Source organism: Muntiacus reevesi, chromosome 14, assembly GCF_963930625.1.
Source record: "Muntiacus reevesi chromosome 14, mMunRee1.1, whole genome shotgun sequence".
Taxonomy (NCBI): domain Eukaryota; kingdom Metazoa; phylum Chordata; class Mammalia; order Artiodactyla; family Cervidae; genus Muntiacus; species Muntiacus reevesi.
In genome coordinates this window covers 6,245,130-6,264,824 of record NC_089262.1, presented here as the reverse complement: position 1 = coordinate 6,264,824, position 19,695 = coordinate 6,245,130, and the positions used below count along the sequence as shown (strand labels likewise).

Here is a 19,695-nt window from a genome sequence, read left to right as displayed (position 1 = left end):
GAAAAGACAGCCTTCATAATGGGAGAAAATAATAGCAAATGAAGCAACTGACAAAGAATTAATCTCAAAAATATACAAGCAACTCCTGAAGCTCAATTCCAGAAAAATAAATGACCCAGTCAAAAAATGGGCCAAAGAACTAAACAGACATTTCTCCAAAGACATACAGATGGCTAACAAACACATGAAAAGATGTTCAATATCACTCACTATCAGAGAAATGCAAATCAAAACCACAATGAGGTACCATTACATGCCAGTCAGGATGGCTGCTATCCAAAAGTCTACAAACAATAAATGCTGGAGAGGGTGTGGAGAAAAGGGAACCCTCTTACACTGCTGGTGGGAATGCAAACTAGTACAGCCACTATGAAGAACAGTGTGGAGATTCCTTAAAAAACTGGAAATAGAACTGCCATATGACCCAGCAATCCCACTGCTGGGCATACACAATGAGGAAACCAGAATTGAAAGAGACACGTGCACCCCAATGTTCATCGCAGCACTGTTTATAATAGCCAGGACATGGAAGCAACCTAGATGCCCATCAGCAGATGAATGGATAAGGAAGCTGTGGTACATATACACCATGGAATATTACTCAGTCATTAAAAAGAATACATTTGAATCAGTTCTAGTGAGGTGGATGAAACTGGAGCCTATTATACAGAGTGAAGTAAGCCAGAATGAAAAACACTAATATAGTATACTACTGCAAGGACAGCCAACCAGTCAGCCCTGAAGGAGATCAGTCCTGGGTGTTCACTGGAAGGACTGATGCTGAAGGGGAAACTCCAATACTTTGGCCACCTCATGCAAAGAGTTGACTCATTGGGAAAGACCCTGATGCTGGGAGGGGTTGGGGGCAGAAGGGATTGGGGGTAGGAGGAGAAGGGGACGACAGAGGATGAGATGACTGGATGGCATTACCGACTCGATGGGCATGAGTTTGAGTGGACTCCGGGAGTTGGTGATGGACAGGGAGGCCTGGCGTGCTGTGATTCACGGGGTCGCAGAGAGTCGGACATGACTGAGCAACTGAACTGAACTCAACTGACAACAATGTAATCCCACTCTTCTCTGCATCAGAATACTTAGTGTAGCTATTATTTTTTGCATTAAATGATCAGTTATCTTTTAGAAAAATTAATACCATATAAACATATGGTCTTTTATATGCTCACATATTAAGAGTACATTCTTCTCTTCATTCCTTCCTGTAGATTCAAATTTGCCTCTGGTATCATTTCAGTTAAGCTTGAAGAACTTCCATTAGCATTTCTTTTTTTTTTTTTTTCCATTTATTTTTATTAGTTGGAGACTAATTACTTTACAATATTGTAGTGGCTTCTGTCATACATTGACATGAATCAGCCATGGATTTACATGTATTCCCCATCCCAATCCCTCCTATAGGTTTGCTGGTGATGAATTCCTCTAACTTTCTTTCACTTGCAAAATGGCTTTCATCTCATTTTTTAAAAAGGAATATTTTTATTGAATATTTAGTCCCAGATTGAATATGTTTATATCAGTGGTTCTGATGAGAAGTCAGTCAACATTTCCATTACTGGTCCCTCACATTCACAATGTCTTTTTTTCCTTGGACTACATTTAAGTTTTTTTTTTTTTCCTTTCTTTCTTTTTTCTTTGGCTTCAGCCATTTGAGTATGATATAACACATGTGGTGTTATGTATATTTATTCTTCCTGCTGTTTACAGATGTATTTCAACAAATTTGTGAATATTTGTCACTAAATATGCTGATAATTTCCTGTTTGTTTTCAAACACTTTTCCATCCCATCTCCTACAAACTCCGTTTTCCAGATTCTTTGCCAACTGGTTCTAACAAGGTTTGGCCGGTGGGAAGTGGTGGGGAAAGCCTGGGAGGGGAGCAGAAGGAAGCCTGGGTATTTCTGCTTCTTCTCTATTTAACAGTCATTCTCTGAATGGGCTGCATCTTCTGCTGTCTACATGGGTCCACACTCCTGTCAGGGAAGCATCCTGGCTGGCCATGGTTCTCGGATCTACACTTCTGGTGACCCTGCATCCACCTGTGTCCTTCCCACCTAGGGTGGTACAATTTGCTGCTTTGCTCACCTCTTGGCTTCTTTGCCATCCCGTTTGACTTCTCAGCTTTGCCCTCATCTGTAAACACTTCATTGTATTAAATTCCCTTGATGAAACTCCTGAGGCCACTTCTGTTTTCTTTATAGAACTCTAATCCATTAACTAAAGTTTTTTTTTCTAGGTAGTATGATAGCATTAGTGATCAGATTGAAACCTAAGAATGGTTACAATCAGTTGCTTCTCCAACTGTCTTCCCTCTTCCTTTGAAAAAAGAGCAAACCATTCAGTTTTTATTAGAACCATGCAGAAAATACCTACATATTCCATAGGATATGCCATATATCAATTTCCTTATGGATGACTGATTACATTGGCCTTTAATTACAAAAATCATAACAGATTTAACAAAAATTATCATGGGTTGATCTACTTTAAAATCACATAATTAATTTTATGAATCAGAATTTAAATAAAAGATTCTTGTACTAGAGTTCAGTTCCATGGACTCCTGTTTTCTAAAATGCATTTCAGTGTCTGTTTTTAGGAATAATTATTCCACCATAACATGTTTGATACAGATCCTGGGCATTCTGGAGTCATGTCAAACAGCTACATTAGAGCCTGAAAAAACAACAAGTGCCTTAAAATTTGACTCTCACATTTCACAGTAATCCACGGGACATGGTGAAGAGCATCTGGTGATATTTTTTTCTGGATGTATCTAGTTTGCTTTTTTCTCAACCGTAAGAATCCATTAAAGGAAGATACGAGGTTGTTAAGGGAAAAAACTGGCCCTGACACCACAAACTGTTTGTGTCCTGCTGGAATGGATGACAAGTGCCCCGTAAAGTAGGAATGAATAGGCTTAAAAGTATGATTGGAGACAAACTACCAAACATGACTTCATAAGAAACGAAAAATCTGAATAAATCTATAAATGAGCAATTGAATTAGCAATTTAAAAACAAAACAAAAATAAAAACTACTCACAAGGAAAAGCTCATGCCCAGATGGCTTACATTGCTGAGTTTTACAAAACTCTTAAAGAAGAATTTATACTACTTTTTCCACAAACTCCTCTAGAAGATAAAGGGGATTGGACAGTTACTAAGTGATTCTGTGAAGCCATTATCACCCTATACCAATACCAGATGAGGACGGCACAAGAAAACAAAACTAGAGACCAGTATCTCTTACGCATTTAGATTCAAAAGTCCTTGACAAAATATTAGCAAACCAGATCTAGCCACACATGAAGAGGGTTACATATACCATGACCAAGTAGGATTTATCTGAGAAAGGCAAGGCTGGTTTAATACCTGAAAATCAATTAATGTGATACACTATATTAATAGAATAAGGGGAAAAAAGCCTCAAATGATTATCTCAATAGATCAACATGACAAAGTCCAACACCCTTTCGTTGTAAAAACACTCAACAGACCACGATGAAAGGGATTTTCTTTATCCTGATAAAAGGCATCTATGAAAAGCACACAGACAACATCATACTTAATGATGAAGGACTGGACGTTTTCCTTCCAAGATCATGAACAAGAATATATGTGTGCCAAGGCTTCATCTATGGAACACTGTACTGGAGCTTCTAGTCCGGGAAATTAGGCAGGAAAATGAAATAAGAAGCACTAGATTGGACAGGAAGAAGTACAACTGTCTGTGTGTGCAGCTGACATGATCTTGTATGAGAACATGACATCACCATCTGAGATCCAGAGCTCTGTGACTTGCTTCCCTGGGGGAGCTGTCTACTGCTCCAGTCCACAGCACATTGGCACTGTTGTTGGGCTGGAGGTAACTCTCATCCCAGCGAACAAGAATTACCATGATCAAAGTCATGGTTGGTCAAAAGTCCTTAATTATAACCATTTATCCTGCCTGTTCTATCAAAAGCATGTTCAGGCTCATTAAGCATACCGAGTTGTTTGTGTAATGCAATCAATTTTAATTAAGATTCTGGTTGCAAAGCCTTTTCTTTTTTTCTTTTTTTTTTTTAACTTACAGGCATAATTGATCTATATACTCACTGAAAAGCAAACTCGACTCTCTGCTATCAGGAGGCAAGAAAAATTACACTTTTTAGTGGTCATTTTTGACTTAGGCACTTTAATTCAGTGCATTGTTACAATATATGGAAAAGGCTATTTGAGACAAGGTCCTTTCTCCTTTCGCTTTTTTCCTTCAGTTTATTTTACTGCTTACAGGGGGTTAGTTTATTGCTTACAGGGGGTCTTGACAGAGAGAGGAAGCATGCTTGCTGACAGGAGATATCCAGCTTGCTCCCCCCAAGACTGATGTAGACTCTCTTATCAATGCTCTGTTCACATGTTACGTGGTATTTAGTTAGGATAATAAGAATAGAGAGGGGAAAAAAACCTTTTAACTGCATGTTAGCATGAAATAATAAAAATCTCCCCTCTCTTTTTAAGTGATAGGTGATAGAATCTCAAAATAAAGAAGAATTTGCTAAAAAAAGAAAAGAATTGAAAGGTGAAAAAGGAGACAATGCATTTAAATATTCATCACCATTACAGATTATTACAGCCTCTCTCCAATAATAGGACTTAGCGGAATTGACATGTTCTGGCCACTTGAAGGTCTTGTGATGCTGGACAGGGAGAAGGAGTTATACTTGGCAGAGTAAAGCATTCCCACTCCATACCAACAATAAGGGCCAAAGACTTGAATTTTCTGAAGGTCCTATGGTCTTCTCTTTGTACACTCCTTAGTTGAGCTCATCTCCTCCCAGGTTTATAAATACTACCTATGTGTTGATCTTTCCAAATTATGACTCTGTCCATCCTGACTCCACTCACGAACTACGGGCTCTCACACACCCTCCCTCCCTCCGTGAAGTCCACCTCCTGGATGCTAATATTAACATGCACACGCACGTCTTCAATGCTCTGAACCGAGCCCTTCATCCTACACTTCTCTCTGACTTGTTCCTTCCCCAGGAGTCTCCCACTCTGTAAACGGCTGTCCAATTTTTTCTTGTTGTCCAGGCCAACAACAGCAACAAACAAACAAGACCCTACAGAACTGAGGTTTCTCTTAGTCTTCGTCTCCCGTCCAACAGCAAGACTTCCCTCATCACTCTTCGTAACATGTCCCAGAACTGGACCACTTTTTACATCTCCGTGGCTGCTCGGGTACAAACCATCTCCTTATACGGTCTTCCTATTTCCACCCACCCCCTTCCAGAGCATCAAGAACAACACTTCAAGCACAGCTAGTGCCCGTCCTCAGCTGACAGCCTCCCAGGGCTTCCCCTTACACTCAGCATTCAGTCCAAAGCTCTCCAGCATTCAGTCAGCCCTGTGGGGGTAACACGACCTACTGGTCTCACTACTCCTATGATTCCATTTCCACACTCTCCCTGGCTCACTCTACTCCCAACCCCTGCCTCTGTGTTGGTCCCTAAACACATGTGTGACCTCCATCATCTAGAATGTTCTCCTGCCAGGTATTCACGCTTACCATTTCAATTCATTCAGACTTCTCTTCCACATCACTCAATCCATGATGCCTTCCCTGACAGCCCTCATCTGAAACACCACCTTCCCTCACTCTACAGGATCCTGTCTTAATTTTTCTGAAAGCTTATCACCACTGAATTGTTAACATTAGTTTATTATGCTATTGTTATGCCTCTTCATAGAATTCAAGCTGTAAGAGGGAAAGGATTTTGGGGGTCACTGTTACTTCCCCGGCATCTCTATAACCAAATCTGGTATATGGTAGCTTGATACAGAACTGTTGGGTGATTCCATAAATGATGGACTGAATGCATGCATGAATTTCTCATGAATTTCTATTTTTATTACAAATGCTCAGAATATAGCCCAGATACAAAGTATAAAGTATCTCCTAAGAATTTCTCTTTTTGATAAAAATGCTCAGAGTATAGCTCGAATACAAAGTAAAAGTGTAATGGCCAGTTTTGTTGAGTAAAGACACACTCAGCCTCCTTTTTATCAACACTGTCCCTCAAATCTTACTAAATCAGTGACATACAGGCAGCCACACACTCCTGGAGTGAGCACTGATTCCCACGAAATGCACTTTTTCTTGATAATAGAATTTTCAGAGGGGTGTCCTGTTACATGTACTAAAGGTGACATTTTCCAGCTTCCCTTGCAGCTAGCTTCACCCAGGTGACTAAGATCTGTCTTGGGTTATAGACCAAAGTGTTAGGATGTATCCTCATACCTTCTGGGAGGTATCTTCAGAGATGACAGTTTTAAAAGCCTTTTTCACTCTGCTTCTGGGTCTGTTCCTCCATCCTATGCTCCTCACAGGATACTGCCATCTTAGACAGTGAAGATGAGGACCAAAGTCTAGGGAAAGCAGAGTGTGAGCTGGAGGGACCCAAGGTCCCTAGGGAATCCAAGAAACTTCTGGTCTTAGATTATGGGGAGGGAACGAAACCATTTGGAGAAAGAAATGACAACCTTCTCCAGTATTCTTGCTTGGTAAATTCCATGGACAGAGCAGCTTGGTGGGCTGTAATCCATGGGGTTGCAAAGAGTCAGACATGATTAAGCAAGTGAGCATACTAAACCATTAACTTCCATTCAAGCTAACAACTATGAGGCATGTCTATATGTTCAGAGGACTTGAATTCAGGGTAAAATATTGTTCACTTCAGGAAAAGCTACATGGTTCATTTATCTTGCACAGTGAGAATGATCTTGCTTCATTTTTTGTTTTCTTTCTTTTCTTTCTTTCTGTTCTCTCTTTTCCTTTCCTTTCCCACTCCTGTCCACCACAAGATTAATATCTACTGCATTAAGATAATGCAAGAAGCAACTCACTTTCGTGATATCTAGTATGACCGATGGCTTAATGGGTAAAGAATCTACCTGCAATGCAGGAGACATGGGAGATGCAGGTTTGATCTCTGGGTCAGGAAGATCCCTTGGAGAAGGAAATGGCAAGCCACTCCAGTATTCTTGCCTGGAAAATCCCATGGACAGAGGAGCCTCGCGGGCTACAGTCTGTGGGGTTGCAGAGTCAGACAAGACTGAGGGACTGAACACAGTATGGGGGCCCACAACTCTGCTTGCTTACCAAAGCAAAACTGCCTCCAAAATAGTCATTATCCATCATTTGTTTTTAGAAGAATTAAACTCTTTCCTATTTGTTTCCTTTTTGAAGATAAAAGCAAAATAAAAACAACTCTTTTGAAATCATTATTAAATCATTAAAGAGCATTAATTACTAACATGAGTAACAGAATTCATATTAAAGAATCTCAGTAGAAATAATAGTTCTAAGATGTTAAGATTGTAATTCACTATTAATTTTCCTTAAGGAAAAGGTCATTATTCTTGATTTTGCTTGGGTTAATGAAACACATCATATTTCACTGAACATTATTACAAAAAAATCATTCTTATTTTAATAACTGCTATGACTGATTTAACATAATCTATTTAGTTTACAGACAATATGAATGAAACTACTAAGAAAGGCAAAAATTCCTGCTTAATCATTTCTGATCTTTTAAGGTAGCTCACATTTCTGATGGGCTTTCCAGGTGGTGCTAGTAGCAAAGAATCTGCTTGCCAATACGGGAGATGTAAGAGATGCAGGTTTGATCTCTGGGTCAGGAAGACCCCCTGGAGGAGAACCTGGCCACACACTCCAGTGTATGCGTGGAGAATCCCATGGACAGAGGAGCCTGGTAGGCTACAGTTCATGAGGCCACAAAGACTCAGACGTGACTGAAGCGGCTTAGCACATATGCACACCACATTTCTGATAAAGTTATAGTACAAGGCAGACAGAAATGAGAGAACAACTCCAAAAAGAGGAGCCAGCTAATAATTTAATTATACCTGTTTAAATCCCAAGAGCCAGATTGAAAAATTATGGGTCCAAAAGGGATGATGGAAGGCCCTCTTTCATGAAAACACTTCCCTTTACCAGTCCTTTCAAGATCACATCTCCCTGTTACCAGTTATTCATTCACTCAGTACTTTATGCGTTTACTCACTCATTTCAACATATCTCTCCTGTTTTTCAAAAAACAAGCAGTTTACAAGAAGGAGAACAGACAAAATAAAATGAAACTATAATCCAGTGTATTTGAAAACAAGTGAGGGCATGTCAGAAAAGCATATTATCTCAATATACATGCTTCATAAAGTATAACAGATATTACTTTTAAATAGACACACTCAGAGCAAAGACGAGAATACCCTACACAGAGGGAACTGAAAGCTGATGCTGAGAGGTGTTGATGCTAAATGGCTTGGAAGGAACCAGGGGCAGACACATGCCATGAAGTAAGTGTGAGATTTAATGTCAATGCAAGGTTGGTGATGCTTACAGGATTTTCTTAATGGAAAATTAGTACTGAGCTCTTGAATCAAGTCAGAAGTATAAAGTGCTATCCTATCAGGAAACAGGAAACATAAAAACTATATCCAACTAATTTTCAGGGACACTGACTATGTAGGGTCCCAAATGGAAAAAGAGTAGCCTTGGAAAACTTGAGATCCCCAATTGTGATCCACGTTAAGGGGCCAATCAAATTCACACGACCTATTTAGTGGAGGAACCTAGACCTAAGGATTTCCAAAAAATACTGTGGCTTGGAACTGGCAAACCCCAGACATACCTGGCAGAGATACAGTGAAAACCTATCACAGTGATGCCTTCACAACTCAGAAAACATGAGACTACCCTGGACCCAAACCCTTGCTTTGATGAACTCACAGCTAAAATTATAGACGACCCAAGAAGACACACGGCCATGAGAGGGACCACAGCAAGAGTAAGTAACAGAATTCCTGCATTTGTGAAGCATAAATACCAGAAGGAAATGTGATAATTCCATATATATATAGTATGTTCCATATATATATATAGTATGTTTAAAATCTGAAAATAAGAGGAGAAAACATATGCATAGGCCAAATAGAGAATTATAAGAAAATCTCAGATAAAATGTCGCTCAGTCATGTCTGACTCTTTGTGATCCCATGGCCTGTAGCCCGCCAGGCTCCTCTGTCCATGGGATTCTCCAGGCAAGAGTCCTGGAGTGGGGTGCCATTCCCTGCTCCAGGGGCTCTTTCTGACCTGCGGTTAATCCCAGGTCTCCTGCATCGCAGGCAGACTCTTTACCATCTGAGGTATCAGGAAGGACAGGAGGAGAAGGGGCAACGAGGACGAGACGGTTGGACGGCATCGCCGACTCAGTGGGCGTGAGTCTGAGCAAGCTCTGGGAGGCGGTGAGGACAGGAGAGGCCGGAGTGCTGCTGTCCACGGGGTCACACGGAGTCAGACACAGCTTAGTGAGTGAACAGCAGCAACAGAGAGAAAGTAGACTTCTTAAATATGGAAACATGATCACTGAGATCATAAACTCACTGTGGGTGAAATAGTCACCAGAATGCATCCCAGAGAAGGAAAGAGGTGGGAACTTTGAGGAAAGCTGCGGCGCCCGGAGCACAGAATGAACAGCGCAACAAACAACTGAAACGCTTCAGGAGAAAGAGCGAACAGAGGAGGGGAAGCAGGCGGAGTAGCACGGGCCGAGGGCGGCAAGCACGGAGCAAAGGCGGGAACCCCCAGGCGGGAAAAGGTCACATCTGCTCACTCAGGGGATTAGGAGCCCACGCATATCTACAAACAATAGAGTGAAAACCAAGCCCCCCTCCCCACCCTCCAAACAACAAACCTGAAAAGCACACAGAGAGGAAAGACCCATTACCTACAAAAGAATGCAATGGGGTGGACAGAAGACATTCCCTAGCAACAGTAGAAGCTGAAATTCAATGCAATAACATCAAAATACTAAGGGAAGATAAGAATTTTATACTCACACTATTGTTCAAGAGCAAATTAAAATAAAGCAGATAAAGACATTTTAATAGAAACAAAAATAGGAGCCGCCACTACTCACAGATATTAAATAAAAGAACTAACAAATGTTACACATCAACAAGAAGGAAAATAAACTTGAAGGAAAGAATAATTTTTACAAAGCACTGATGAACAAATAAAATGATAAAGAAGGCAGGGGAATCTAAATAAATATTGACTACAGTTACCATCTGGAACTAAAATTCTAAGAAATAATTACATGGAAGAGACATAATGATCAACTTTATAATTTATTAAATTAAGAAGTGTTAAAATTTCAATGGCAATTATAGAAAGAAAAATATATAGGATCCTCTCTCTCTCCATATATATATGTATTTCCCAACCAGTAAAGGAAAAACAAGAATAAAGCAAACTTGATCAATCCTTTAGTGGTTAAGAAGATGGGGGATGTGGGGTGTGGAGGAAACCAAAGAAAAGCAGAGTAAACAAAACATAAAATAAGAGAGTAGGAGTGAGTCCACAGGCATCAATAAAAGAATAAATACAAATGGAATAAACTCACATTAATATACAAAAGACATCAGACTGAATGAATACATTAAAAAAGCAAAAATACAGTAACAACAGATACTGTTTGCAGGAAGCAAACCCAACGAATAAAGTCCCCAGGAGCACAGAAACATATGTATATTCAATATGATGCAGCTCAACATTTCTGATATACGGATTGTGTGCAAATGCATTTCTATTATATTATGTCCTGTATTTTTCTGTATCTTTGTAGTATTTCACAGCAAGGATTTTTAAAAAGAAAAAAAAAGAAAAATTAGGATATTAACATGAAAGAAAAATGAAGGAAAAAGACATAATATACTAGAAGGCCAGTACTGAAAGTGTAGGTGTAAAGTCTCCCTGTGAGAGGCATCCAAAGACCTCACTCTGAGCTTTCTAACCGCCAACACAAAAAGGGAACTGTAACCCGTACCTATTTCACAGTTTTCAAGCTCAAAATCCAACTTGTTGCTCAAGAGAAACCCAGTAATTTGTAATGATGCCCAAGGGAACGAACTCTGATGGGTTCTCATAAAAGAATGCAACAGAAAAGAGACAAAAACTTAAATAAATAAAAGCAAAGACAGAAAAGATACCAACTTGCTTTTTTCTTTTTTTTAGGGGTAATTCCACGAAATGTTTTCCCTTGTTCCCGGAAGTCTTTTCGCCTTTGTTTTGACATCATCTTTTGTAACGCCTTAGTCACTTTCTCCCCTCCCAGCAATCGGGGATAAACATTGTCTTAATTGTGATGTAGAAGATATAAAAACACTCATCCAATAGGAAGATGTAGCAAATGAATCCCTCTGCTTTAGAAACAAGGGCCCGTCCCCTTGGTGATACTTGTTTCAGCCGCATCCCTGTTTGCATGCCCTGCCATCCTGCTGCTCAATAAGCCTTGTCTGTGCAGAGCTTACTTTGTTAGCATCTTTTATTTCCAGTGGAAAACTGACAGGTTGACCTTGGCAGATTCCACTGACGATTGTGTAAGTCTAAAGGAAGAATTCACTGAACAAATTCATTCAACGCTCATTGATGGGGGGAAGGGGATGACCAGGTTCACCACTTCTAAAAGGGGGCAGGTAGCTTTGGGACTGTACACATAGAAGTGATGCTTTGCCTTGTATTGGCTCGGTACCCGGAAAAGCATCCCATGGGGTACGGAGGGAAAGAAGACCATTTCTTTCTAGTTTGCTCAGCATGTTTGTGAGACAAACTGTCACCCTGTTGGAGCAATTCAAGTTGCCAACAAATGGTGGCTGCACTGCTGAAGTGAAACACAATCAGTCAACTCACTCCAAGTAGACAGAAAATGATAACTGTAGCCTTTACAAAAGTGGCAATGATGATAGGAAAGAAAATTTTTCTTAAATTTATTCCTAATCCCCAGTTATTAAAGATAGACAGTTTTCCTTTCCTTTAGATTTCATGATGAGAAAGAATAGGTCAGTTGACCTACTACGAAGCACTGTAATACTGCACTCATTAAGATTTCCTAGTAGCTCAGATGGTAAAGAATCTGCCTGCAGCGCAGGAGACCTGGGTTCCGTCCCTGGGGGGGTAAGATCCCCTGGAGAAGGGAATGGCTGCCCACTCCAGCATTCTTGCCTGGAGAATCCCATGGACAGAGGAGCCTGGTGGGCTAAATTCCATGAGGTCACAAAAAGTGGGACACCACTGAGCGATTAACACTTTCACAGGATTCAAGAGCAAAGTCTATGGAGGAATCCTAGAGTGATTGGATTTTTCCCAGGAGGTGGTGAAGTGGGAGCTCTGGTCACTCAGTTCTCCCATCTATACCCAGGGATCTGGGAGACAGCTGGACGGTGACTCATAACAGTCAGAGACGGCAGAGCCGGTGGGCTTCAGGGAGCAGAACATGGAATCAGAATGGACGCTGGTCAAACTGAGCCCAGGGCAGGCTCTGTCTTCAGCATACAATAACGTTTGTTTATTAGAAACAATATCTAGTGATTCTGCTCTTTCTGGGTAAAGGTATTGGGTTACATTTCTTAGACATGGGTATCAGAATAATATGGAAATAAAGTGAAATGATTCTATTAATTTTAAAAAAATCCCTGTAAGGTGAATCTACAGGGCCACTTTGAAAAGTCAAAATTACTATAACTAAGACACAGGGGCCCTCAGCCTCACAGATCCTGAATTAACCTCCCCAGCCCCACACTGCCTCCCATCCTGCCTCCCACCTTTCCCCCTACCCTTTCCCCCACCCTTGTTACATAAGTGCTCTGTTGGGAAATGTGCATGCTCTTGTATATAGTATAACTGAGTCTAGTTATCCTCTATATAGTATAACTTCAGTATAGCTGAGTCTGGGGGAAAGGCACGCCCAGTGAACACCCCAATGGTGAACTGCATGTACTTACTTGGGTAAGACCAGAACCTGCACGATAAAGATGCAGAAGAAGATGAGGCAAGCGCAAGTCACATAATACTTGAAGGCCGGCAGAGCGGTGGCTCGGTACTGAGGGGAGAAAAGAAATCAGGAATGACGGTCCTCCGAGAGAAGGGCTGAAACAAGCCCCCAGCAGCCTAACTGTGCCCGGTTCAAGCATCACGCTTGCAGGTGGTGGCAGAAAACGAGCTAAGGACAGCTGTTCATCCCTGATGATGCACGATTCCTCCCTCCAGACGAGCTGTGAGAGGGACCCTGGACCACGGTTTTTACCAGTCGACCCGTTCAGAAGCCCATTTAGAGGCAACTGGACCCCTCCAGCAAGGAGACAGAGCGCCTGACCAGAGACACGAGAGAGCAATCTTAAGGTACCAGGAGCGAGCAGGCATCCTGGTTCCCTTGAGGGTCTGAGTTCCACGGCTACCTGGGGAAAGCAAGTGGCTTTGCACAGAGGAGTACTTGACTTTGAAGAGTATGGAGGAAATGCAGTTTGCTCGTTTTATTTATCCATTTCACTCTTTTATTATACTATTGAGAGGTGGTGAGTGAAGTTACAAGACCAGACCAGCAGGCTCTACTCTCTATGAGCACTTGTTGGCCCGTCTGGGCCGGGCTGTTGGATTCTTTCTCCTCATGCTGTGGAATCAGCTGGTCCACGTGGCTTTCCTCAGCATCCAGGATCCTAAATTGACCAGTGCAGCTACCCGCCCGAGGCTGCCCCTGGCGAGTTATGCAGGAAAAGCCGGCCAGCCTTGCACTCATGATGACAATGATCCGTCACATGTCCCCTTTCCTACGTGATGGTCCGCTGGGCATGTGCAACGCTTTGCGTGGACTGAGTCATTTCATCCTCAACAAAAACTGCCTGCAGCAGGAACCTCTATGGTCCCTAGTTTTGGATGAAAGAAACTTCGAACCAGGATGACTCATGAACATTCTCAGAAAGACACACAAGCACAGCAGGATCTCCACCCAGGGGGACTGGCTCCTGAACCCAGGCTTCCAAACTTACTGCTCCTCCCAAAGGGGTTCTATGATAAAATTTAAGGAAATACGGTTTTTGTGGCAAGCCTACCAAAGCCCCCTGAAACAATGCTGCTGGCAGGCTGCATTAGTCTGTCTGCACAGACTGTTTCCCAAGTTATTGGAAGTTAGGTATGTATTTTGGGGGTTTGGCCTCTGGGGTTTTGGTGCAGATAATGGATCTCTGGGTTGTCTGGCTTCTCTTCTTTGTCTTGCAGCCTTTTTTTCTTTTTCTTTTTGTCTTGCAGCCTTTTAACCCTCCTGCTGGCCTGCAGAGAAGGCCGGGGACAGGAGGGCAAGAAGTGAGCTTGAATCTCAATGCTGCCTAAAGTCAGTCTCAAAGGCAGCCTCTGCGAATACATATACCAGGGAAATGTCAGCACACGCTGCATGTTTCAGGAAACATCACTTTCTGTTTACTAGAATATTCCTTTGGTTGCTTTTGTGACTTCAGAGTCAGGGTAAGTTACAATGCTGATGAAGAAGCTAACATAATTGCTGAAACGTGATTTATATTTTATGTATTCAATTATGCCCTTATCTTCTTTCTCTGGGCCTGTGTAGAGACATGAGTTGGAATTTCCTTGTGGTATTAATTAAGGAAAAGGACTTCTATCAGGAAGGAACTAATTTAGTGTTTAAATAATAAGTAGTCATTAGTCTCTAAATTCTTTGATAACAATAATAATAATAAATTGGATCAAACATCAATTTGCTAAACCGTCTGTAGTCAAAGTTCCTGACTTAGAAGCAGAAAAATGATCTTCTTGACCACTAACTAGCACGAAAGATTGCTTTGGCATCACTGTAAAATCCAACCTTGATGAGCTTTGGAAGGAATTAGGAATTTTGATATTTGCTATATCCTTTCAATATCCATAAAACAATGAACTAGATTTTCTCAATGAAGTTTTAATATCTGGGCTGTGACTGTTGCCATTATTATAGTAGCTTTTGTTCAAACTAAGACTGTAATTACAAAGCAAAATGGTACAAATGACCTCTACCCTGCTCTTTTTCCAGATCAACATGAAAAAGGCAGATGAATAAGGCCAACCGACAACAGTTGTCCTTTCTGCAACAATAATTCATTTTAGCAAATCCTGGTTTAAGCTTGACTTGTACAAATTATGTCTGCTTATATATTTGTGCCTGAAACAGCTCTACTTTAGGAGTCATAATGTGAAAGTATTTAAATGCACCAAACGTTAGAAGTTTGGTATTTCTAACTCTCCCATCCAGGGGTTCATTCTTTTCATACTCTTGTAAAAAGTTAAAATAATTTGTATTGTCAGAAGGGATTTTGCTTTCTTTTAAAACATTTATGTCTAAGAAAATTTCCCACTGAGAAAGCAAGATACTGTTGTTTTTTTGGTCACACTGCATGGCATATGGGATCTTAGTTCCCCCAACAGGGGATCAAACCCACACCCCCAACACTGGAAGCATGGAGTCTTAATTACTGGAAGGCCAGGGAAGTCCCAAGAGAGCAAGTTATTAACTCCTTCCCCTCCCTTCACCCCACATCTCACAGATATCATTAACTAACAGGAATGTTGAGAGAGGTGACGAGCCAAGGACAGAAACCTGGTAACCAGAAATGTGGTAAAACAATATTCGCACAGAAGAACCACAGGAAAAGCTAGAAAGAAACCTGATATGGTTAAAGGCAGTTTAAATGTCACATTAAAAAACATGAATATAATTTCATGATGGAGTTTTTAAAAGCTAATATTTTGGAAAAATGATTGATTTTGAAGAAAAAAAATAGCTTACTTCTTTTTCTAATATTTTATTGTAGAAAAGCAATGAGATTCTCTGAATATCTTCGGACTTGAGCCACTGCCTGGAAATAAAAAGGACAGACATATCATTAAAACCAAACCTCCAACCAAACACCTGGAACTTTTTAAAAAAAATGACTTGCATTCTTCTTTTTTCATATTGCCAAATAACTGGAATATGGAATCTAGGTTTGTTAACAAGATCTGCAAATGTAATATTCTTATTCACACACTGCCTTCCTTTGAAAATTTTATACTGCAAACCAGCTGTCATACCAAATTGAGAATCAAGTTATCCAACTTAAATAATTGGGGAGATAAGTCATTAAAAGGACTCAAGTACATCAATGAGTTTATTTGCTGATGTTTTACTGAAAACATGTGGTTAGTTTCATCTCCTAAAAGGGTTTGGTTCACAGAGAAGCACTATTTTTCTCAGTTTATAGGAAGCAACTCATCACAGAGCATCAGAAACATTTAGAGTGGCTTCCAGGTCTGGGCAAGAAGACTTTACTCCTTTCATGCTTACTAAAAATACTTTCATTGTCATATTTTTCATTTCTGAAAGGTAAAAAAAAAATTGTGCTTGAACTCTTTTCAAAAATGGGTAAAAATACTAACAGAAGAAGCAGTCAGGTCAGACCACTAACATAAGTACATTGATGCCAACATAAACACACACATACATAATACATATATACATCTCAGATGTTCAAAAATAAAAGTTACATGCAAGTAACCATTCTGACACATTGACTTACTATGAGAAGTCTGTTTTGAGAAAGCAGTTGAGGTAGAGAAAGATCTTAAAGACAAAACCCTTCACCAGAACATCAAGTATAATCCCTGGTTAAACAGCCACCCTGGTGTATGATCCAGCAAGCTGAGCATAAAATGCCTGGTGTATTCACATATTTTGCAAATAAAATAAACACATACTTTATGAAATAGAGCTAAGTGAAACAGAGAGATACACATTGTTACAGTCATGAGTACAAAAATATAAGAAAAACTGAAATCAATGCATCAAGAAAAATACCTAGAAATAAACACTAACAAAATAAATTACCATCTAGGTTAAGTCATAACACTTTGGGAATTTTGACTTCTACTTGTATTTTCTGATTTTCCTTTAGAATAAAAACTTTTATAATTATAAAATAATTACCTGAATGACATGCATCTGTGCATGTAATACATATATATATATAAATACCTGCATATTTATGTATATGTCTACAAGTACATATAACAATATAGCTATATCTACATCTATACCTATATATCTGTATAAAGGGAGATAGAGAGTATATATATATATATATATATATATATATATATATATATGTATTCTTCTGGAGATAAAATTATATTTTTGGTATATAAAATTTTATACCTGTGCAAACAATGACCAATTCTCATGAATTCCTACATAGTTATGTCTCTATGGATTTTGATTGTCTGCAACATATTTAGAAGATAAAGATAAATGGGGAAGGTCTTTGAGGATCCAGGAAGAAAGAGCAAGTGACTGTCATGCATTATTCTGTAATGACAGGGAGAGCCACGTCCCGATTTCAGAGTCAGGTTTCAATGTACACTGGGGTTTCACAGGACAGTTAACAAGCAAGCTAACTCAGATCAGCCCATTTGAGGAGAAGCATCTCCAGGGCTCCCTGAATATCTACGTGCCCAGGCCCCCTGGGACAGTTCCAAAGATGCTCACAGCTCATGCATCACCATGAACTTGAGTTTCCCAGGAGACTAAACCACAGCAGTGCAGTTTCAGTCGAGGCCCAGAAGTCAGTCATCTATTCCACAATGACTGCCATTAAAAATGAGAACTCTAAAGATACTTTTGGATTCAAGGTTATAAGCTTTACATATCAGGGAAATAAACTTTTTTCTTTTTAGTATTTCTTATGACTGCACCAGTGGCAGAGATCTGTTATTGTTCTCTTTTATGGGGCTAGTTGGAGCAATCAAAGGTTGGTTACTATTAGAAGGAGCAGAAAATAAAATTTAAGATAGATTTTAACTGTCCTCATTTTTAGAACTCTGTATTCATTATGGATATCAAACTATGAATAATGTATGCCAAGAACTTATTAAAAAGTTTTTTTTTCTTTACTGAGAATGAAAAATCCATTTAAAAAAATGCTCTTGGATAATATAAGCTTGGAAATAAAATATGAATGAAATTTATAAGGCGGAGATAGAACCAGCTCCTCATTAATGGGGCCCCCACATTTCTACATTTTGGTCACCTGTTTGTCTTGCAGGTGGATAGGACGTACTCAAGATAAGATCTGGCTTTCCTTTTGTTCCCAGCACCTACCATAAGTTCATAAGACTTGATCCCTGGATGGAAGCTTGGGGAAATGACTGAGTTCCAATTGTTGATTCTAGGAATTTGCCCATTAGAATCCTGTCTGCACATTAGTTGTGTCACTGCACAACTAATCAGCCATGAGGTCATTTTGCTACAATAGATAAAATGGTTGATTCACAGCTTTGGATTCATTCCACTAGAAGATGATAACATATCAGTCTTAACAGATCTTCAGTGAGCAGTCATGTCTCCCATCCATCAGAACCAGAGGTTTACCAAACTAAGGCAAATGCATGTGAGGCAGGCTATAATTCGCAGCAGTCTCCAGGGGCATTAGTTGTTGGTTCTTTGACTTCTTTAGATACAACAGCTTGTTTTCTGTGCTGTCTCTGCCAAACTTACCATGCAACTGAACTCGGAGGCAAGGAAGACTCAAGCTCCTATCCTCCCCACCCCCGAAATGAATGGCTGTGTGACTGCTGATGACTATAAACCTCTGAAAGTGGTGGACACTTTTTTGCTGTTTGATAGTGAACATGATGGAGACAGAACTGTGGTATTTGGCACAGGACTTGGTTTAGATGATTTGGGGAAATATAAGCACTGGTCGTGTGATGGGACATTTCAGTAGAGTCTGGGTACGTCTCACCAGTGATACACATTACACATGTTGATGAGAAATAGCAGCATCCCTCTGCTCTGCTCCCAGGGGACTCTGAAGACACTTAGAACAGATTCTTTTTACATCATAAAGAATGTACGTATCACATTAGATCTTGAGTCCTTAGTGATCTACCTTGAGAAAGTAAGCATCATCCCTTTCTCTAAGATACACCCAAATACTACAACCATGCATTGGGTTGGCCAAAAAGTTCATCTGGTTTTTCCATAACATCTTACAGAAAAATCAAATGAACTTTTTGGCCAACCCAATATCTGTACACATTTTAAAAGCATCTAAGCATTTTTTTTTGCATTTTTATTTTTCACAGTCCAATCTTTAAAAATTATGTTAACGAATGTTTCACAATGTTCATTTCAGTGTCCCTCTATTATTTCCTTTTATTTATTTTTTATTTTTTGGTTTCCTTTTACTTATCTTTTATGGCAAAATTGTCTTGTGCCAATTAGTCCTAAGACTGAATCCCCTGCAGCAAAGAAGTTTAGGGTGAGAATACGGGACCCACGACTATCGCCTGTCCCTTTTCTCCAGCAGGTCGGGTTTGGCCAAAGGCTTCCTCCGTGAAGCCATAGCTGATGGACACATTCTCTCTTTTCTATCCTCACCATTAAGGAGGGTAAATCCTTTTTCATGAGCCTCATGCCTCTGTGGGTTCTCCGAGGTGGCCTCTGTTCTGGTTATTGATTTTTCTAGGAAATTCAGAAATTTACAAATGCAATCTGGATATTTGGAGTGGGAAAGAGTTGTGTGTGCTGAGAAGGTCAAATATTTTAGGGAACTGGAACTACAGGGAGACAACAGAATGGAGAACGTGTGGTTTTCAGTCTCCTGACACTGTTCCTGACCCAGCGGGTCTCCAGCATGAAGAAAGTCAATTCACTCCTGGGCTACACAATAAATGGATTTCAATTAATTTATGCTAACTTGTTTTTGTGCTAGGCTGAGGTCAAGAAAGGAAATTCTGAAGAAGATCTTGAC

The 19,695-nt window shown here is 40.1% G+C and overlaps 1 protein-coding gene across 1 annotated transcript in view; it reads right to left on the bottom strand.

The window, feature by feature from the left end:
* Positions 1-19,695, bottom strand: part of ADCY2 (adenylate cyclase 2) — a 438,387-nt gene that overhangs the window by 91,151 nt on the left and 327,541 nt on the right. Inside the window, exons 13-14 of the mRNA XM_065905185.1 lie at positions 15,696-15,765; positions 12,868-12,965 (exon numbers count right to left, since the gene is read on the bottom strand). Of these exons, the coding sequence (XP_065761257.1) occupies positions 12,868-12,965; positions 15,696-15,765 (168 nt within the window). The remainder of the gene's footprint in view (positions 1-12,867; positions 12,966-15,695; positions 15,766-19,695) is intronic.